Raw genomic sequence first — 22,927 nt, 5'->3', positions numbered from 1 at the left:
AGGCAGGCCCCAACCTGCTATGGTGACTGCCCTGAATTGTTCCTGTAACAGCTATAAACAAATAAGCTGGATGAAAAGGACACACTATTTTGGAAAGTTTTCCAGCCAGGATAAATTTTCAAGCAGAAATAAATTAAAATCTTTGATCTGACCTTACTAAATACTGCTCACTTCAAATAGTTTTCAGTATTTCACATATACCATTCTTGAATAAGCTATGCTCATTAAAAACATTAGTGATCCAGCTTCAGTGCAACTATTTTAACTGTCTTTTTCTTAGTTCATAGAAGTACCCCATTTTCCTACATGCCTTCTTTTCTAAAGCCCTCTTTCTTTTGTGGGCCGTTCATAAAGCCCAAGTTCAAACATTGGGACCAGGCATCAAAAGTAAGAGAAATTAGAAATAATTAGACCAAAAAAAGTAGGTACAAGTACTGAAAGAGATTAAGGCAGTTAAATTCTACCAAAAGCCCAAGAGCTCTTTGGAGTATTCTTTCAGAAAACAGGAGACCTGGGTTTTCTTTTAGGCTTTGTCATTTCAAGTTTCTCTATCATTTTTTCATCTGTAAGATGTTGACTGTTCCAACCCCTCCCCCCAATCTATATCCCAAGCACATTAAGAATCATTCCAATTAAATTCTTTTGGCAATGAGCCATGAAACTATTTTGGATCATGCGGTTTTGTTTATTTTGAAGAAGCTGTGACATTCCCTTCCCTTCCCGCTTTATCTCCTCCAGTACTTTCAAAGAACAGCCTAAGGCTAGAACAATAACCAAGTAACTGGAAAACTTACACATTCCTAGATGGGAACCCACCTCTTGATCGGTGAAAATCTCTATGAAGTTCTGGAAGGAGAAAGAGCCAGACTGGAGAATGAGCTCTCCGGTATTCTCAAAGCACTGCCCGGTCAGCACGAGCAGCTTGTGTCGCGCAGCATCGGTGATCATCAGGCGCACCTGGAACAAAGCACAGCGAGCAGGACATGTGGTGTGGGGGACACTGTCATCCCACCTTCAGGACAGGCCTGGCCTCTGGAGCCACTACAATTTATTACCAACAAAAGGCTTCATTCCCCGAGAGCCTAATTTCCCCTGGGGCAGGGAGAGGAGGGAGAGGTGGACAGAGCCCTCGCTGTAGGAATCATCCATAAAACCAAAAAAGCGTGCTCATCAGTTCACCCACGAAGGCCATTTTCAAAGTTTGCTACAACCGAGACAGTAGGAGACTTTCTTCCCCAGTTTCCTCCTCTTTCTCGAGGCCGTCTTCACAGCTGGTAAACCATTTGCTCCACAGCTGTTGGGAAGTGTCTGCTAGCAGCATGGGGTCTGCGAGACCAGGGAAGACTTGCGAGTATCTCGAGTATCTCGAGTATCTCGCAGGCTGAGTCACCACATTCAGTTCAGATCCCACCGCCCCCTCAGGAAGGATAGGTGTCCAACTCAGGTCCTAAATCCGCCCTTCTCATCCAGGCTTGCTTTCCTTCCAAGCCACACAGCAAGCACATAGCTCCAGATGCAGTCTCCAATGGGATCAGCAAGGTGCTTGGCATTGAACACGAAGAAAGGCTATCCTGAATAGCAATCTTTGGAATAGAATTGCAAATGGATTGCACTACAGAACTCTCTGTGAACTCTAAGTGGCAGGAAGCCAGCTGTCCCTCAGGAGAAACAGCACTCTAAGCACCATGGTATTCGTTCTGAGCCCAGTTCATGAAGGTTCAACACACACTACGTGCTGGGCATCTTGCTAGGCACTGAGGGAGAACACAAAAGTAAACAGGCCATGACCCCTTGCCCAGGAACCCCACAGTCTAGTCATGGGAAAACACATGTACCTAAGTCAATGCTTCAGCCCCATCTGCTCCACAGGCAATCCTGGATTCCTTTACAAAATCCTTGTTTTTCCTTTTTTATTTCTCACAGCTGTTCCAGGCAGTGTGCCTGGATATACATTAATCTTCCTGGTTTTTTCAAGCTGTCCTGATTCTGTTACTCACAGAGAGATTGCTATCCCATCACTTTCCTCACTCTTGTGCCTTAATAGATTGTCAAAGAGGTTTTGCTAATGTGAAGTAGGCAGAAGTGGGTCACAGTAGGCTACATCACCATAACCAAAAAGTGGAAGCAATCCAAATACCCATCAACTGAGGAATGGATAAACAAATATGGTATATCCATTCAATGGAATATTATTCAGCCATAAAAAGGAATGCAGTACTGATAGATGCTACAACATGAATGGATCTTGAAAACACTATGCTGAGTGAAAGAAGCCAGACACAAAAGGCCACATATTGTATGATTCCATTTATACAAAATGTCCAGAACAGGCAAATCTATAGACAGAAGGTAGATTAGTGGTTGCCAGCAAAGAGAAGGAATGAGAAGTGACTGCTAATGGGTTCAGAGGTTTTGGGGAGTAATGGACATTCCTGGAATTAGATACTGGTGATGGTTGCACAATTTTATAACTATACTAAAAACCACTGAGTCGTATACTTTAAAAGGATGGATTTTATGGGACGTGAATTATATCTTAATTTTTAAAAAACAGGACATAGTCACAGAGATGCTCAAAGCATGGGCAGAAGACACTGCAGATAATGGAGGCTCCCAGGGACTTTGGCTATTTTAGTGTCTAAGAAGCAACCGCATCTCCAAGGTGCTAAACTGTAATAAAGTGGGAAATGGAGCTGTATCATCTCCTCTGGCCTGGGTGACCAGGGATTCTTGGCTTCAGCCAAGTTCTTACATCACAGTGGGCTCTGAAATATCCAGTTACTCTCTCTAGCAACCGTTTCATATAGTTGTAATAATAATATTAGTGGTAGTAATAGCCAACATGTATATTTCAGTCATTGTGTGCCAAGCTCTATTCTAAGCACTTGGCACTTCTAAGCACAATATCAAATACAAACATTAAATGTAGGAACTGTTACGATCTCCATTTCACAGAGGTGAACACTGAGACAAAGAACTTAAATAACTTGCTCGAGGCTACCAGCTAGTCAGTGGCAGACCTTGGATTATGAACCCAGGTAGTCTGACGCCAGAGTCCATGCTCAGACCACTATGATATCCTGCCTTCCAACAGTAGTTAAGAGTTGTGGAGGATAGCTCTGAATGCGGCTTGCATCTGAGATGCTATTATTCTCCAAGTTTAGTCCCTGCATGTCTGGCCTGAGGGCTTACAGTCTATTTCCCCTATTACTTCTCTATCAGACTCCATCCTAGCAGTACACACTCCGTATACACCCAAAATTCTATACATCCTTGCCTTGACAAAATATTACAGCTCCAGCAAGCATCTTCCACTTTGACCTTATCAGGAGGGGCAGTTTGGGGTGGTACTGATGCAGAGAACCAGTCACTAACTGGGGGTTAAGGAAGATTCCCAGGCCCAGGATGTCTCTCTCCCATGTCCCTCTCCTGCCCCACCTGCCCAGCCCTCTAATCAGCCAGGTTCCTGTCCAGTGTGTGAGGCCCTGCCCCAGACTCTGCAGAGCAGAGTGCTTACCTCAGTGCTGACTGCTTCATCAGAAGGGTTGATCAGGACCACTGTTTCTAAAACGTCACTTCGGTGATGAAGGATCTTTTGTCCTGCAGACACAAAAATACATACAAAAGAGGAGAGCTTTAGCTTTTCCAGATGAAAAGCGACCCAACCACTTCTGGGGCAGCTGAGGAATTTCTGTCTCCAATGTGGCACACAGCACCGGATTCTCTACACTATCTTGGGAAACACAATTGGTGCCACTGAACAAGCCGGTGCGGACCCCAGCAGCTTCCTCCTGGAGCTGAGTCTGTGTGGCCTGGGACTCCGCACGCTCTCACACTCCACTGTTCATGGTTGATCGCCAGGCAACTTCTGTGCAGTAATGGCGGTTTTCATCCAGACTAGGGGTGGATGCCAGGAAAACTCAACGGGGCTCTTGACATTTCCTTTCTCATGGTAATTGGGGATGCTTCTCCGTATCAGCCTTTCTTCTGGTGAGAACTGCGCTGAGATTAATTGGGAGCCTTACTGTGAAATGAATGACGTCCAGGAACCCCGGCTAACAATTAGCCCAACAACCAGAATGGCTGTCTGGGGCAGGCTTACAGTCTGTTGGAGTATTCATTAATTAATTCACTTGCTCACAGAAAAGTAGAGAAACTGTGAGCAAATGCTGGACAGGGTGAGCCAAATTGCCCCCTAAGGTCAAGCAAAAGTTGATGGAGAACAACAAAGCAAGGTGCTGTGTGGGATGAGGAAGCCATGCAAGGAGGGCGGAGATTCTGCAGGGCCACTGGCTCCACCTTCTGACTTCCTGTAGCTGAACCAACCCTCCAGCCAAAAGGGACTGAGGCTTTCTACAAAGACTCCCCCCTCCCTCTACAATAAGTTGAAAGTGAGCAGGTAGATGTGTGGCCTGAGTTAATGCTATATGTTCTTCCAGCTGAGAAGGGACAGAGAAGAGGTGTGTTTCCCCAGAAAAGTGGGAGGGAGACACGTGGCTGGGAGGGTAGACAAGAATATGTCTGCTGCTCATAAGTACAATGAAGCTCAGGAGATAGGAGGAAAGAGAACAGAGCATGAGAAAAACAGACACCATGGGAGAGAAATACAAAAAGGGAGAATGACCCAAAGCAACTGTTTTTCAGAAAAATATTTCAACAGTTCTTCAAAAAGCTGAAATAGAATTATTAAATGACCAAACAATTCCACTCCCAGGTAGAACTGAATGCAGGGACTCGAACAGATACTTGTATGCCGTGTTAATTGCAGCATTATTCACAATAGCCAAAAGCTGAAACAACCCAAATGTCCATCTATGGATGATTGAATAAAATGTGGTATATCCATGCAATGGAATACTACTCAACCATAAAAAAGAATGAAGTTCTGATAATGCTACAACATGGATGAACCTAGAAAATATTTGCTAAATAAAATAAGCCAGACACAAAAGGACAAATACAGTATGATTCCACTTATATGAAATCTCTACAATAGGCAAATTCATAAAGTCAGAGAAGTAGATTGGAGGTTACCAGGGCTAGGAGTGGAGAGATGGAGAGTTATTGCTCAATAGATACAGTTTCTGTTTGGGGTGATGAAAATATTCTGAAAATAGATGTGATGATTGTACAGCCTTGTGAATGTAATTAATGCCACTGAATTGTACTTTTATAAATAGTTAAAATGGCAAATTTTGTGTTTTATATACATTTTATCACAACTTTAAAAATTAATGATGTAACATACCAAAACCATTGAATAGTACACTTTAAATGGGTGAATTGTAAGGTATGTAAATTATATCTCAATAAAGCAATTACAAAACAAAACAAAATTTTACAAAAAGAAAGCAGTCCAGGTTACAGAGTTTAGCTGGGTTTTTTCCCCCCTTTATATCATCAAGGACCAGAAGTACCATAGAAACAGCAACATGTTGAAATACTTAGCACTACCACATTACCCAGCCCATTCTTGTCTACCATCTTATGTTTCCTAACAGCTAATATTTACCAATACACCCCACATCACACATAGAAGCCCAAACTAAATGAGAGTGGCGTCAGGCACTGTTCTAAGAGTGGAACATTTAATCCCCAGAAGAGCTCCGTGGCATGGGCACTGTGATTATCCCCCTTTACTGTAAAGAACAGTGAGTCTATAGAAGAGAATTAACAAAGCCAACGTCGCACAACGAGTACGTAGTTGAGCCAGGATTTGGACCCAGGTCTCCTGGCTTGAGAGCCCTTCTACTTCACCAGTCCATGGTACTAGTTACTAGAAACAGGATTTGGAAAAATAAACAAGGCACAGACATCAAATGCCAATGGAGAACTAGGGAAAAGACCAAAGGAATAAAATCAGAGATGGGCTTAAAGAAGTAAGAAGCCAGAAAACATCAGAAGAGGAATATTGCGCACCCCCCTCAAAAGTACAAGAGTGGCAGAATACCCACATAAAAGAAGGTAAAATTAAGTGTAAGTATGTGATATTCCAAACACCCAAAAACGAAGAAATTCCCAGACAGAACAATGTTAAGCTATCTGATCAGGCAAAGAATGGAGACTTAAGAAAAATAAACTAAACCATGGGAAAGAAATTTCATTTATGGTGAATGCTGAATTTTGCAATTTGTTGGACATTGGTTTTTGTCATTTTGGTTGTCTTTGTTTTTGACAACTATGTGCATTTAAAGCTAAAGCAAAAGTAAATCACAATGAATCAGCACATGATAAAATGAAAAGTGGAAAAACCGGTCCTCTTTCTAGGTCCTTCCATCAGTGGCCTCCTTGAAACAAGGATCTCAGCAGGCACTAAATTGAGATAAAATTAAGCAAAAGCTGAAGACCAAGGAGCAGTGAATAGTCATTTCCTTGGTCACACTTTTGACGTGAGCACCCAAAGCATCAGGCAGCATAATCCTCGGGCACTGAGCTGTGGTCCTGACTATATTGTGTGGGAATCTACAAAAGCAGACTTGGGCAAGGTACACAGAAGTGGCTCCCTCCCCCAGAGGTGGTGACGAAATAGCCCCTTGCTTTCCTAAGTGATCCTACATGATGGCCCCAGCCCCGCTAACTGCACCCTTCAAAATGCCTGTCCAGCAACCACAGCTCCAGCTCCTGCCACACGCACGCCCTTCCCCAGACACAGGGCGAGGTCCTGCTGCCGAGGCGTTCCCTGGCTGGGGCTTCTTACCATCCACCAGCAGTTCCTTTCCGCTTCGGCTTCAGCACTTGCAAACAAAACAAATGCCATGTGACAGCTGCCATTTACCTCTACTCCTCCTAAGTCAATTTTCAGATCAGTATGCCCAGGATTTCAACTAACGATGTTCTTTCCGTCCATCTTTGGAAATACTGACAGGAATGACACAGACGTGCACTAAGATGTCGTGGCTGCTCCTTCAACAAAAGCCTTTTTATAGGATTGGATTTGCACGAAGGAGGGGATTTAAAGGGAGAGAGAGAAGCTTCTCACTCTTGTCACAATTGGACTGCGGGCCAGATTCTTCCCCGGGAGGACGTAACCAGGGGCTGGGCCTCCCCAGCATCTGGCAAAGCCAGAGTCTGGCAGAGAGGCCTGACGCCCCCACCCCTGGGGTGCCAGCTCTCCCGCGACAGGCGGCTCTCGCTCAGCACAGGCGCTGGGACGCTCACAAAGTTGCATATTTGGGGAATGTTTCACGCTGGGAAACAGGCCAGGCATTCTGAAGGCGAGGCCACCACCCTTGCCTGCAAAGGTCTCATTCAGTTGCTTGAGAAAAGAAGTTCCCAGGAAAGAAAACAACAATTCCAGCCTCTCCCCGCCATTACAGTCTGCACGCTCCCCTCGACACCACACGGGGAGACCACGAGGCTGCCCCAGTGACAGTTAACTTCCTCAGCACTGGTCTGAGGGAAGCAAACCGGGGGCTTGAGAATGACTGTGTCACTTACTGCTTCAATAAGAAAAAGTCTTTGAGGTCTTCCCCCATAAAACTCAGTGTGATTGTGAAGGTTCAACCTGGATGAAGACTGTCGGGCGACAAGGGATCTGCCCCGCCTCAGAATCAAAAGAGGATGGTCTGGGGACTCTGTGAAGCAGCAGGGGCCTCGCGGACAACGAGACTTTTGTCTGTGCTCCCCCAAAGCCATGGGCGGAACTCAAAAAGGAGCCTATAGTTTTCAGTTATTGCTGGGATTTTTTTTCCTTTTTGAAAATCTGACAGGTTAATTGAATCTATGTGTCTTTTAAGGTTGGGCTGTTTTAGTAGTCTATGTTTTACTACGTCCAGGTGATTCTGAAATCTCTTAAAGCAAAATGTTATTTTCTGTGTTTATAAATTTCTAGGATGCTTATAAAGTCCTTTCTTTATAGAGTATGAGATTCATCTAAACACACAAACACATCCAGCCACCCCACAGGCTCTCTCCCTGGTTTCAGAAGATCACCATGGCTGAAATAAGAGACAACTCCCACTGACGCACAGCCACAACCAAACCCCCACAAAGCTCAGAACTTCTCTCTTGCACATGGCTGACCCTTCTCTCCGCCCCCCCATCCCACACATGGGCCCCAGAATATAGCGGCTAGCAGGTTGTAACATCTCTGCTGGGGCCAGAGCAACCTCCGCACAGTCTCAGCTAGGCAGGCAGCTGCTAGTGAAACAGCCCAGCACAAAGAAAAGGATGCTAGATCCAAAGTAGCAAAGAGGCTAAGAGATGGGAGAAAACGCTTGATGGAAATAATAACTAGTATTGCTAAAACCTTTTAAGTTGTCTTTAAGAGGACGATAACTATGTCTTGAGGATGAATATTTAATTTCCATTTCCATTAATAATCACAAGCCAAGATTTTATTCCTACAACTTCTTTTCCTGAAAAATTAACAATTTGCAAGCATAATCTAGAAATGGTAAATTGAATAAAGAAAGCCTTTAATTGCTACTCAGTACGAAAGGGAGAAGATGGACTCTCAGTCCTGATAACTGGAATTAAGGGTCAGGGCCAGTGGGTGGGGGGAGGGGAAGCTCCAGCAAGGAGAAAAGCCCTCCCGTCCCACATCTCTGCCCCCTGCTCTGTCACCTCGCACCCACTGCTGCCCTGTCTTCACCTACCAGCTCCTTCCAGCCCCCTGCCCACATGAAAACCAGAGCAGATTACCTTTGGAAAAGACATTTGATACTGTGACTCAACACTAGAAAAATTTCCAATGTGAAGACACAGAAATCTTAGGGTTAAAGAAGATTCTGGAGTTAGAAAGAGAAATGCATGGGATAATGAAGGACTGGGATTATTTGGCTAAAAGTAAGGTTTGGTAGATCAAGAAAAGGTCACAGGTTCAAAGTGTCTTGATTTTAAAGTCTATTTTCACTGGCAGGAAGGAAGGAAAAAATGAGAGCCATGAGAATTCTTCAATTGTATCTCTCTCTTCACCAAAGTGGATTTTTGGAGAGGAAACCTCTCACCTCCAACCCCATGTGCAAGAAACACTCACCAGGGTAAAATCTAGCTAAATGGATAAAAGCAAGAAATGAAAGGTGCTTGGTGCAGAAACTAAAAATTAATTACCAACAGGGCTCCCAGTAGCTTTTAATAACAGCTTCTTATTTGAAATTATATCCACGCCTCTTTCCTGTAGGAATCCATATAATATGTAAAGCAAATGTGTGGTGGGTTTGAAGAGGAAAGGAGCTGGTAGGAGGGAGGGGAGACTCATGAATCAGCAAAGTTTTCTAGTGATTCTTCTTTTCTTCCCAAGTCCTTCACAGAAGCCCTCACCATCCCTGGCAACTAACACTGGGGCACAAAGCAGGCCTCAGGCGCCAGCTCAGCCTGGCAGGAAAACGTCCCTAAAGCTCCCTTCTCAGAGGAAGGGGAGGTGCTGGCAAGTAAGGAACCCTCACAAGTAGCATGAGGGCCTGTTCCCCATAGCCCTCCGTGCTCCCTGTGCTCCTCCTCCATCCCATCTCATCATCCCTGAGCAAGAAAATCGGAGAGAGAGACAGACAAACAGACAGGGTAGACATAGGTAGCAGCGAAAGTGCTCTGAGAGGCCACAATTAGCAGATCTCTTTCCCAGGTGACCAGGGTTAGGGCTCAGGGGAGGGACCCGGGAGAAGGGCTGAAGCAACCAGCCTAACAGAAGCCCCCTTCTTATTCCCCTGGAGCAAGAAATTGCCACAGCCCTGAGGGGGAACATGACCCAGAGGCAAAGATAGACAACTGAGTCCTGTCACCTCTGCCACTGAGGAGCTCTTAAAAAAAAAAAAAAAAGTGCTGGCAGACAGGCTATCTCCTGGTTACATGGATTCCCAAAGACCAATGGTATCTGCACACAAAACGGAAAGCCAGCCTTTACCAGGAAATCACAGCAGAATCCCTCTCCAGGGAAGTAAAGCTCCTAACCCTGGAGGGAGTCTGATTTCTCAAGGGCCTTTACACATCAAATCAACTCCTCAAATCAACCCGTTCATCTTTTCACATTTGTCTGCTTGCAGCTCTCAGCCTGAGGCTTCAAAAAGAAGGTTTTGTAGGCTGAGTGAATTAGAGGCAACATGGTACACAGGTGAAAAGACAGCAAAAGCATAATTCAGCATGCTCGCTGGTTTTAAACACCTTCTATGTGCTAGGTGCCATTCTACCTGGGGCACAAAATAACTAAATTTGAGGCTGAAATCTGGAAGGGATTAGTGACAGCCCCTAATCCTTCAGTCACCAGAGTGCCCATCACAAGAACACAGCAATATAAAACCTTTCACTTTAAAGTTTTCAAAGCACTTTTCCTTCAGGTGGTGCCTTATTTAAGCCTTGTAACATTCCTGTTAAGTGGTGGGAGCAATTATTATTATCCTCTCTTCATGGACCAAAGAACTGAAGTCTAATGACTTGCCCAAGACCTCACAGACAGTGTGGAAGAACAGGACTGGGACCTGGGTCACGCTCCACAAAGCCACTCATGGCCAAGAGCAGCACTGTGACACTATTCCTTTCTCCTTCTCCTGATTCACTCCCGTCCAAAGTGAAGGTTTTCAAGTTGTAATGCCAAGTTTCACCTTTGTGAGAGGTAAACCCACAGCCTGGGTCGGCCGCTGGTCAGCCAATGCCCACCCAAAGCCAGGCACACCGGCCTCCCACACGCCCCACGGCCAATTCCCTCCTTATTTCTGCTGAACAATTGGTCAAGTTCTCTCCCTCCTTTCCCCAGATATTCCTGGAAATGGCATTTCTTTTCTGTTGGAAACAAATTTCTGTTTCTGCTTCTGTTTCATCTCTGATGTATGTTCCTGAATGTGACATCACTCTCCAAATTTCAAACTTTTTTTTTAAAGAAAATAAAAAAAAAACATTCCATTGTAAACAAGTTCAAAAGACTTTGTAATTTTTTTTAAAATTTAAATAAGTTGAATATTGCTTGAGAGATAGACAAACTTTTTAAAATTTTACTTTGAATATCTTTGTGTTCCAGAGAATTTAGTTATTACATAATTTGAATCTACACCTAATTTTATCTATAGTTCCTGGACCCTGTTGCTGTGAACTTTTTTGCAGTCACTGATTTGGCTTGGTTTTCCACGTGTTTGCTGGTCCTCCCACTCCATTCTTCCCTTGGGTGCTTCGCGATTGTGTGCTTTATGTTTCCCCAGCCCTTGGTTAGATGCCTGGATAAACAAATAACCGGCCCCTCCCCCACTTCCGAGGTTCTCCCCTCATTCTAACCGGTCCCTGCCAGTAGATGCAGGCAGCAGATGCAGGCGGGCAGGCCTTGCTCCTGGCGGCGAGGGAGCCTTGTTTCCTATCTCACATCCCTCACGTTCCACCTGCACAGTGTGCGGAATGGAATGCCAGGTGGCAATAAGTCCGAATCCTTTAGCAAGGTTCTCATTTCACCCACCTTCTAAATTCTCTCTTTGGTGCTTTCTACTACCTGGTCCTATTCTCTTAGGTTCTCTTCTTACCTCTTCGTTTTTTAAAGCCTCAAGCAAAGGGATGAGAACCCAGGCTATCAAAAGTTAGAAGTAAAAGAGAGTGGAAGAAAGAAGTTTGCTTTCTTTTTCTCTGTTTTATCCTCTGGCTAAAAGAAGTAGAAATAAATAACATAGATGGTTTTGAATCCCTGGCTCCTTATAGGACACCTAAGGAGAACCAGCAACGCTCACTCTTGGCACTAGCTGCGGTTGATAAGAGCCTGAGGGCCCTATCTTCAATAAGGTTCAGAGGCTACAGATTAAAAAAAAAAAAAAAAAGGCACTCCAAGTGAAGGACGATGTGGTAACCTGTCAGGAGAGCCAACTCCAGATCTGTTAAAACCAGAGATCAATCTATATCTCAGGCCTCACCATTTACAAAGTGCTTTCCTCGGTGTCCACTCATTTAAACCTTGATGACGAGGTTCCAAGTCTCTAAACTGGCTTCTTTGCGGGTGAGACGAGGTGGGATCTATGCATGCCCTGTTCTCTAAACCAAACCTGGTGCAACGGGAGACACTCATGCTCCACATGCACAAGAAAGGAGTCCCTTCCTCTGCCTTGAAGATGTGGAGTCCAGCAGCCAAGAAGGAAACATCCTCCCAGAGAGCCTCATGAGAAGCGCTTGCCACTCTTACAGTGTAAGGAATCAGAATTTCCTCCCCTCGCAGAATGGAAGCGCCCGAATGAGCCCTGGTGACAATTTCATCCCCTCTCTCTGCCTCTCAATTTACAGAAGAGAAAGCTGAGCTTCAAGTAGCCTGTCATAGGTGACCGTCTGTTGTATTTGTACGACTGCCAAAGGCGTTTCCTGTGTTTATTGCAGACTTATTTGGGGGCAGGAGCTAAATAAAATACTAACACAACCTTTCATTTTTCATACACTTTACGGTCTATAAAATCTTCTTTGCATGTTACCTCATTTGCACATCACAAAGATCAATGATTATAATTCTTTCTGTTTTACAGATGGGGAAATCGAAGCTGGCAGGCAGGTTGTTGAATAAGAGTTAGCTGTCCTGTCCAGCATCACAGAGACAAAATGAGCTGCTGAACTAGGTTTTAAGTCCAGCTTGTCTGACCCCGACCCCACTCTTTTCACTGTCCATTGCTTCACAGATAGTTTTAGGAGCTTACAAGGTCCAAATCCTTAATTTTTAAAAATAAGATTCATCTGAGATAACATTTCCTTAGAATACTATAGAATAATCCCAGCATTTGGAATATAGATTTGAGAATTATTTTTGAGGGACACCACCATGTGCCAAGAACCCTGCTAAGTATTAAGTTAAACCAGGAGATTACCAAAATCAGCTATTTTTTTAACTTCAAAAACACCACTTTCGCATGGTTCAACAATTAGACCTAACTTTCTTGAGAATACACAGTAGGTTTCAGTGAATGTTTTTTAAGCCTTAATGGTCTTCTCCTGCCTTTTAAGAGATGTTGCATTTCTTATTTGTTAAGACAATGTGAGTTACTATAGAGAACACAATTTTCTGAGTTTAATTTAGGCAAATTAGTGCTACTTTTATAAACTGAGCACTGAGATTAAAACAAGAATGGGATGTTATCCCTATCCAGAAGGCAATATAGTTTAATGGGAAGACTCAGTGTTCTGACCATTTCTAATTCAGGAAACTAAGTAAGCAGGAGCTCAATCAATATTTGATAAAGAAATAAATAATAAAAATGGCTAAGACAGATTGAATACCTGCCCTGGGTCAAGCACTGACCTAAGTTCTTATGTCTGTTATCTTACTTAACCTGCACGTTAACCCCAGGAGGAAGACCCTATTCTCATTTTAGAGAGGAGAAAGGGGAGGCACAGGGTAGGGAAGCCACAACAGCCCAAGGGTCTGCATTAGTTAGTAGTGGAGCTGGAATGGAAACCCGGAGGTCAGTCTCCAGAGCCTGGGCTCTTAACCAACAGCCATTTGTAAGGGAGGAAGGTCCACAGATGACAGTAAGTTTGGTTTAGGGCCCACTGAGTTTAAGGTCCCTGTGGGATCTTCTGCAGGTGGATCTGTGCAATAAGTAAGCAGGAATGTGGTTGTGATGCCTAGGCGATAGGGCTGAAAGGAGACTATATACTTTAGGTGATGCTCTTAGAGAACACAGAGAGAGCTTCTTGCCGAAAACAGTCTTGGGAAATGCCACTATTTTAAGGGCAGGCAAAGGCAGGAAAAAGCCAGTAAAGGTGATGGAGAAAAAGCATGAGAGAAATAATGGTGCTGCCACTGTCCCTGCTCACCCCCAACCCATCTCCTGAAATGACCTGTAACTGCAGTGCTGTTCTGATTCACAAACCTAAAACCACCTGTGCACAGAGGAGAGTCAAGGCAGAATATCTCAAAGACATTAAATAACCCAACAAAACTCACACCTGGTCTTCAACTTCAATCCAAACTACTATTGGTTTGACCTCCATATACACTGCTATGATACATTACATAGCCTCTGGGAATGGCTTTATTTTTTGTCAGAGGCCTGGGACACATCTGTCTGGTGGAGGAGAAAGACTATAGACTGGCAGTTCTCAGAATTTACCACGCCCCAGGGTTGCCTGAGGAGCCCAGTAAAAATGAAGATTCCCACACACCCCCTCACCCCCTGACATCAGACATTTTGATTTGGGAGGCATGGGGCGCAGCCTGGGATTCTGCATTTCTGCAGTTTCTCCAGTAATTCTGATGGTTCTGCGTTCCCTTGCTTGAGAAACAAGACAGTGGAGATGATAAATATGCTATTGATCAGTAGCAACATAATAAATGACCTCATTTAAAATCATCCTTGTATTGTTTTTAGGTATTAGCATCCTAATGTCTGAACATACTGCTAGAATTATTTCCCTTGGGAGCAAATATGATCATTATAGGCTCAAACAACTTTTCCCAGTAAATATTGATCTTCAGAATCATTTAATAGGTTTATCTGACATTTAATTTGCCATCGAACTCCTGCCATTGATCAAAACCAGGGAAACAGTTGACCTTTCACTCTCATCTGTTACTATGAGAACCAAATTATCACACTATTATTCACCCTCAAAGCCAGCTGCCTTAAAAACAAAAATCAAATTAGTCTTTTTGGTATTTGGCTATTGAAAAGAAAAAATGAAAAAAATACAAAAAGCACATAACACATACTAAACCTAGAAACTAACAGTTACCAATCTCTTGGCAGGCCTTTTAGCACGAGGCCAAAGAGAAATAGTATGATTTGATTGTTTTCCCAGTAATGTCTGGAGTGGGGAATATGCTACCAGCAGCGGCAACATCAGACTGTCACCAGGTTGGTGATTAGCCAGGAAGGGACTTCTTAAGGTCAAGATCCTAACCTGAAAAAATGACGCCCAAGAGACCTGAGATCTGGTCCTGCCTGAAGTGGTGCCTCAGCTGCCACTACCCATAACAAGAAACGGATGGGTGGATACTTCAGTCCTGCGCTCCAAATGGCATGAGTAAATCTGGTCATATCTTCGAAGTATTTGATATAAAGCCTTAACCCAGCCCAAGGGAACTGTGATTCTGTTGTTCGTTTGAATGGTTTATTTGTGCACTGCATCATTCAAAAGGGTGAGGTAGAGATGGCTAATTCGTACATGCTGACTGAATAAGCACCTGTACATTTCCATTCTACACTGTGCCTGTGCTGGTCAGCCATGGCTGGACGCATGGCTGCCCAGAGAAGTACACCCAGTTCTTAGTGACCTTGGATCTTCCCTCTCCCAGGGCTGAAGAGTGATTCTCAGCATCAGGGGCAGAGCCTGGATTCCTCTTTACTTTCCTGTTCTTTGCCCTCAGTTACACATCCCAGCTGGGGAACCAAAATGATGTGTCACTTACAGCCTGGTCCTCAACTTCTCTCAGGTGAGTTTGACTGAATCCCAATCATGCTCCTTCCATTTTAAAATACCTTTTCTTTAAACCCATGGCCCACGGACTGTCTTTCAATATCTTTACTACATCGGCAGGCTCCATCCTTTGCTGTGTTAATCTCACAAACAGCCACAGAAAAGCCACCACATTTGCTCACATGTTCTCTCTCCTCCTTTATGTACTATTTTTTCTTATTCTAAGCAGGGAAGAAGTCAGTCTGTGTTCTCCCTTCCACTTTATCCTCTTCTACTCTCTGTACGTTATCCTTACAGGCAGCAGCAGCAGAAGGGCAGCAGTTTTGAAGACTTGGTAAGTTACATAAACATAAAGCCTTGGGTAGATATTTTAGCCCTATTTACTAGGCATTAAAGAGGACCATGCAACAAGGTCTTATTAGGTGAACTGTTCTGACCACGTCTTCAGAGACTCTGCCACAAAGAATATTGAGCCCTTGTTTACAAGGTAGTTCTAGCTCCTCTCTCAGTGGGCACAGAGACAGGAGAAATTTCACAGAACTTTCTCCAACTAAACCTTTCACCTCTCTCCCCTCAACCAAACCCAAACCCTATACTTCAGCAGTAAAATATTCATTAAAAGGGTAAAAGGGGAGCAACTGCATGAACTAATACAATATTCTCTTAGGAACATTATACACCGAGTTGACCTTCTTTCTGCCCTTCATACCATTGTTTTTAGAGGGGATAAAGAGATATGAATATGAAACCCAGCTTGCAGCTGACTTAAGACCTTCAAGAATCATACTTTGGCAGGTAGCATGCAGGCTCCTGACTTTCAAGTCAGCCACCAAGTCTTTCATTTCACCTAACAGCATTCAATTTCAATGAACCATACTATTAAAAGCTTACATGAAACAAACCGGTAATTTACAATACTGACGTGTTAATTTAATTTACACAAAAAGCAAACTAAGTTTTCAGCAAATCAGATATTCATGCCAACTGGTCACTGCATTCATGTTTTACCCCAGAGGCACAGTTTTTTTTAAAAGCTGTCTTAAATAAAGAGTATTATTTGATGATACCATTTACTGTGCCATAAAATAAGGCATCATACCTACTTAAATCTAATCCAATCCACTCCTTACAGGCCCAACTCATGTTTTATCTTCTCTGGGAATATCTCTCTGTCCACTTCAATTCCCAGGATTGTCTTCTCCCCCCAAATTCTGGTAGTGGTTAACAGTCTCTATATCACATAACTCAATTAGAGGAAGTGCATAAATACTCGCATTTATATGAGTTACTGCCTCCAACTAATTTAAAACAGTTAAAATGCTTTCACATTCTTTCCCGTACAATATCTTACTTGAAGATATCTTACTGTGACGGTGGCAGTTTCTAAGTGAATCTCACAGAGCTGACCTAGATCAGAGCCTTCCACCTATATGCATTTAGGTGATGATGGTCTTTTGCAAAACAAGACAACTAAAAACATAGATACCCATAGTTACACACAAACACCCATTCAATTTCTGAATGGGACTTATAATAGTGTAGACTGAAATGCAGCCATCAGAAATGAGCAAATCAGGTGATCTTCCTTCAGGATCTGAAAAATAAACTCCTGTGTCACCATTAGCAGAAAGACCACTGCCAGACATAAATAATTAAAAAGGAAATACTGCCTCGCTCTTTTTATGTGATTAGTGCCAAAAAATGTTCAAAAGTAACAGGAGCTGTTTGTGTATGTTTGGCTTTCTCACAAATGCATTGGATTTTGCCTCTGGTCATTCAGCCACCCCTTAGGTTCCCTTAAAAGAATCAAAATCAGGCATCATTAGGAAGATTTCGTTTTCATTTTATAGTCAACTACAAGGTCTTCACAAGGTCACTATCAATGGGGTGCCACAGCATTCCCCCAAACCACACTTTTTGCAGAGGGTTCATTTCTTACTTTAACCATTTATTTTTTATTTATTTTCAGGTGAATACTGTTGACCTTCTCCAGGAGACTGCAGCTGAACAAATACATCTGCAGACTTAGGAAAATGTGACACAGGAAACAAAAGGAATAAGTCCAGGCCAAATATTTCATTAGTGTCTACTTGACAAACAGATTTTTTTTTCTGACACAATTCAATCAAATATGGCCAAGGGGCATTCTCTAGGCATTGATAAATATATTCTGAACAGATGAAACTCTCCTGAGAAACAGCTCCAAACCTACAGTGCACAGCAAGTCAGACAAGGTAGACAAGCAAATTCTATCCTCTTCTATCTTCTTTTAAGAAAGACTGAAATTCCAGTTTAGAAGGAGTTCAGGGATGGAGGAGAATAATCTGGGGACTGTGGGAAAACTTGCTCTTTAGAAAATCTCCAGATTTTAATTTCCATGAGAAAGTAACAGGTTCTTATAAGAAAGGACGCATGCATAAAACCACTTTCTCCATTCCTATGTCCCATTATTCTCTATTGGATATTTTTTATTATTTATACACTTAGAATATATGCAGTTATCCATATGTATGCTAATCAAAGTTCTTACAATCCATTACTCTTTGTTCAATTGGAAGTATATTTTATCTCTGTAAAAATGCCAGCAGGTAGGCCAGTTCTGGACAAGAATGAGCCAAACACAGCCCCACAGAATGTCTTGTGCCAGAGCTCCTGAGTAGAACTGAAAGCAAGAAGGTCCGATTCCTATCCACAGAGCAACACTGAGCACCTTGCCCATTTACTCTGGAGCAGAGGCTGTCACTGTAGAAGCTGGAAGGTAAGACGGAGCACACTAAGGTTACAGAAGGCACTACTCCTTGATGTAAACTCAGATATCTGCAAAAGGGGAGGATTCAAAATTAAGGGTTGGAAAGGCAGGAACCAAGCAAGACTCAGGCCCTCTTCAGCTCAGGGACTTGGCAGGGCAACATGCACTGGACAGGGACAGGAGAGGAGGGAAGGGCAGTGCTTGCCTATTTTCTGAGGTTCAGCAGTCCAACCAGAGGAAAACCTAACGTTGTTCCTGATTCCTGTTCATTCAAGGACAAAAGAACCCCCAAACCAAGGAAATTGTGACCTATGTCCTGGGTTGGGTTTGAGGTCAGGAATCTTTCCTAAAAGGAACAGAGAACACTGTGCTACATTCCCAATTGTGAGGTTGGCGTGCAGGAGAGCAGAGGCTAGAGCATGCTGGTCACTGTGCACTGGCTGCCCAAGGGCACTAGGATGTTCCTGGCACTCTCCCTGATCCTGTTTTTGGAATCTTCAGTACAAGGTTATTCTACATGAAAAGCCAGGTACTGGTGGGTTTACTGCAGACCAGATAGTTATTCTGCAAACTGCATTGAAGAAAAGGGGCTATTGTTCATCCTGCCTCCACGCAAATCCAACAGGATCCTCCTTTTAAGGACTGACCCTTTTCCAAAGAAGTTCCAGAACCTGTATAATGTCGTCTCTCTTTCAGAGGACCATTCTGGCTCAGGCTCTCAAAGCAGCTTCCTAACTGAGATTGGACACAGAATACCAGCCCCAGCTGGAGATGATGTTCTTTCTCTCCCAACGTCAGGTTTCTCAAAGGGAATCTGCCCTCAGACAAGCAGGATTTGGGGGATAATGGATCAGAAGAGGATTTTATTAAATAAAATAGGGGTTTCCCGACATTGGCATCTGATTATGTATTCAGTATCTTCTGTGCACTGTGGCTTAATGTTTAATCTTGGGACAGGAAGTTTTACAGGAATTTTAAAATATCTGGAAAAAGGCTTAAATTTAAGTCACTCGTTAAATTATAATTCTTAAAGGACATAAGCTGATGGTTTAATGTGTTATTGACACTGCTCTGGAAAATGTCTGCACCGCATTTCTGTCACATCCAATTAAATTCATTATGAAATTTCCCAAATGTCTCCTATCTACAAAATTGCTTCAAAGAATAAATTACATTATTTTTAAAATTAAAAAAAAATCAAACATTATTGGAGGAAAGATACAAAGTTCACTTACCAGTACTTCAACTCGGGACCTAGATACCAATGATAAAGAAAAAATTTCTCTTCGCTGGTCTTTTTTCTTTCAATATAATATGTCTGTGTACTCTAGCTTCATTAGACAAATTATTCTTTTAATGTCTTGGTTTGTTTTTACTTGATCTAAAGAATGACAGTCGCACAAGGACATAAAAAAAATATTCTGAGTGAGTCTTTCCTTACTAATGGACAATTATTTTAAATGGTTCAATTGTGTGGCCTCCCCAGTTTGTATCTGAGTCTTGTGGTCAACTGAGAGGTGCCTTGTCCAGAAACGTAGTAGGGAGAGAACCTGCTCACACTTTCTTATTAATATTTGCTAGAAGCTATGATAACTACTCTGAAATTTAACCTTAACTTACTAATTTTCTAATCTTTGGTAGGTGAAAATTTGGCTTCTACTTTTTAAAAAAACCCAATTAACAAATTTCAAACTATGGGACAGATGCTGTGAAAAGCAACACACATAGGAAATCATAGCCTTCTGCTTACTTATTTTCCATAAGGCTTGCATGGAACAGGGAGATGCTGACTTAGTAGAATGCTAAGCCATTTTGTAAATTTGGATCCCTTTCTTCCCTTTGTTCTTTGTCTTTCTTTTTTTTTTTTGTAATGTCCACATTTTGGCATTTCTGCACTGCCTCTTTGGTTTCAGAGCTTTCCAACTGAGCATTTCCCCTAGGGGGGGAAGAAAAAGGAAATATAGCAATTAGCATGCATTATGTGGCTGCGCCAAACTTGTACACTTACAAACATCTGCATGATGGGCAAGTTGGCCCTGTTTTGTCTGTGTCCAGGACTGCCCTGCCCTGCCCTGCTCAATACCTGCCGCTTGCCAGCCCAGGTGTCCACCCCTTCCCATCCTCCACTCTCAGCTTTTCCAGCCACAGCAAGCCCAGTCAGCCTTACTAGCTTGAAGTATTTAACGAGTTTTTAATTCAGTTTTGACTCAAAGCCGGCCTGCTACTGCTGCCTAGAGCTTCGTTTGCCTTTATATGTCATCAGAGAATAGTCATAAAGGCAAGTGATGCCACTGTTGGATTTCCACAGGGAGGATTCCCTCAGCCTCTTGTTATCACAAGGCCTTGCTGACTGCAGACAACTAAGGGATGAGGAAGTAAATATCACAGGGCTGGGGGAGACACCCTGAGTGCTTGGAAGCAATGGCTCTGTCCTGTCTAGGGAGTGAGCACTGCTCTGTGATCAGTGGGAGAGAGAGAACTACACTACACAGAATATTCTACATGGGCCAAAATCACATGCATTCTTACACATGCATTTTTACATATGCATTTGCCTGTCATCTCTCAGGATCCTGGAATACTCCTCCCCATGATCTCAGACACTGGAAAGGGGTCTGCATGCTGCCCTTAGCTCCCTGGACTCTTATGTGGATTAGGAAACAGTGCTCCTTGGAGAGGCTCTGTATAAGCCAGAAAAGCCAATACTGTAGGAGAAAATGTTGAGAAAACTCTCTGAGGCTCAAAGTGCTGGAGTTTTCCCTGCATTTGCCAAACCGTAGCTAGGATGTTAGTCTAGATTTCAGGGCCTAGCACTCGCAGCCAGAAGAACTGGGTTTAAGTCCTCTTGCCAGCTGTGCGATTTGGGGCAAGTGACTCTAAGCCCTGTCTGTTAAATGGGAATAATAATAATTCCTACCTCTGAGAGTCACTGAGGGTAGAACGTGATGGGGTATCAGAGCTATTGAAATGTTAGCTCTTATTATGATTTCTCCCTGGTTCTTATTATGATTTCATCTGGTTCTACAGTTAGGCTTTGCAGCTTCCTCTGTCATAGCACTCAGCATGTTCCATCATGTTATCTCCCAACACGTGGTGCGTGTTCTATCAGTGACAGACTGGGGTGACTCACTGATGAGCTTTTTGTAGTCCAATAGTAATGCATTTTTTCTTATAGAATGTGCATGTTTACGGTTATATGGCACGGCCTTTCTATCTAGGGTAGTGATATAGTCCTGTTCAGTAAGTGGTTAAAAGAACTAATGATCATTACATCCAGTCCTCTTGTGGAGTGGATAAGAACACTGAGCCCAAGAGAGGCCATGTGACTTGCTCTAGGTCCTGCCCTGGCTTTGGTGAGGAATAAGACTCTCTCATTCCTGGTTCTTCCTCCTGGACACATTTCTGCAACACCATCTAATGTCATAAGTAACATCTCTATTCTGTTGGTATTTTAACCAACTGGTGGATGACCTTTTAAATCCTGATTTATTTTAGATGCTGGGTCTGTGCACTAGACTTAAAGTGTATAACTTAAGTATCCATTCAGTCAGTCATTCATTCAACAAATATATATTAAGAACTTCCTGTATGACAGGTCCTGGGGATATAGGGTCAGCAAGACTTACTTTCTAGTGGGAGCAGATGGGTAAAAATAAACAAATGAGCAAGAAAAAATATCAGATAGTGATTGCCAAAGAATTAAAATATGGGCATGAGAAGGAGACAGATTGGGTGACTATTTTTTGACCAAGGATCCAAGGAAAATTAACACCGAGAAATCCATTAGGAATTAGCTGACAAATTACATTTGATTTCTAAAGAGTAGGCTTTGATGGTTCCTGTACTTTGGTTTTAGCCTTTCAAGATTTTCACAGTGTTCAAAAACCAACAGCAGGGCAGTGAATGATACATGTGTCCAATCACTAACAGGTAGACCCAGTTGTTAAAAAAACAAAAGAAGAAAGAAAGGAAGCAATGAAAGAAAGAAAGAGACTTCCAGAAAAAAATACTAATAGGTAAATATTACCTAAAAGGCAAAACTCCCTAACAAATAAATACTAAAACTGTTTGGCCAAAATATCCTGGCAAGCAAAACAGTCAGCGAAAGCAATGTTCACCCAAGAGACCGATATGTTTAAAACCATACAGTACTTATCCTGGATGAAAGGAAAATGCATAAAGGAGCTAGAAATGAGATCCCACCCACCTCAGAATGGAAGTCTAATTAAATTACTGAAAGCAACTATGTTGGCTCCCTGGTTACGCTGCATGTGATTTCCATGCGACTTCTCTGCTTGTCTTGTCAGGGCATGAGCTCTACGGCTCAAACAAGAAAGCTGGCACCAGCAAAGAGAGGAGGTGGCAGCATCATCAGAGAAATGTCGTCCACCCAGCTCATCATCAGCCCCTTTTTAAGCCATAAGAGGAGACCCAGAGAATAGCCAAATTAATGTCACACAATGAAAGAACCACTGCTCTTCAACTCAATTTGCTCAAAAGATTCTAACCCATAGCTGATGCAAAAAAGTTAATTTCAGACTACAGATGTCACCCTTGTCACAGCCCTACCCTAGATTATTATCTCTCCTCACCTGAATTATAAAACAGTGCCTCCCACCTTTCTCCTCATCTCCAGGTGTGCACCTGTCCTAGCCATTCTACAAACTACAGCTAGCAGGATTTCTATGTACACATTTGCTTCCGGTTAAGAGCTCAGACTCTGGAACCAAATTAACGGGTTCAAATTTCAGCTCCACCATTTACAGGTTATGTTGCCTCCAGGTAATTTACTTTACTTCCCGAGAACTCCATCCCCTCATCTGTAAAGTGGGAATAATAATAGTACCTATCTCGTAGGGTTTCTGTGAGGAGTAA

At 43.0% G+C, this 22,927-nt stretch overlaps 1 protein-coding gene and 1 pseudogene across 1 annotated transcript in view; one reads left to right on the top strand and one right to left on the bottom strand.

The window, feature by feature from the left end:
* Positions 1–22,927, bottom strand: part of MAP1B (microtubule associated protein 1B) — a 93,454-nt gene that overhangs the window by 17,492 nt on the left and 53,035 nt on the right. The window contains exons 3-4 of the mRNA XM_063088219.1: positions 3,518–3,600; positions 817–957 (exon numbers count right to left, since the gene is read on the bottom strand). Coding sequence (XP_062944289.1) covers positions 817–957; positions 3,518–3,600 — 224 coding nt within the window. The remainder of the gene's footprint in view (positions 1–816; positions 958–3,517; positions 3,601–22,927) is intronic.
* On the top strand, positions 18,472–18,926 carry LOC134369443 (serglycin-like; annotated as a pseudogene).

The sequence above is a fragment of the Cynocephalus volans genome, chromosome 2 (assembly GCF_027409185.1).
Source record: "Cynocephalus volans isolate mCynVol1 chromosome 2, mCynVol1.pri, whole genome shotgun sequence".
NCBI lineage: Eukaryota > Metazoa > Chordata > Mammalia > Dermoptera > Cynocephalidae > Cynocephalus > Cynocephalus volans.
The sequence above is the reverse complement of the archived record's forward strand: the minus strand, read 5'-3'. Positions and strand labels throughout refer to the sequence as shown.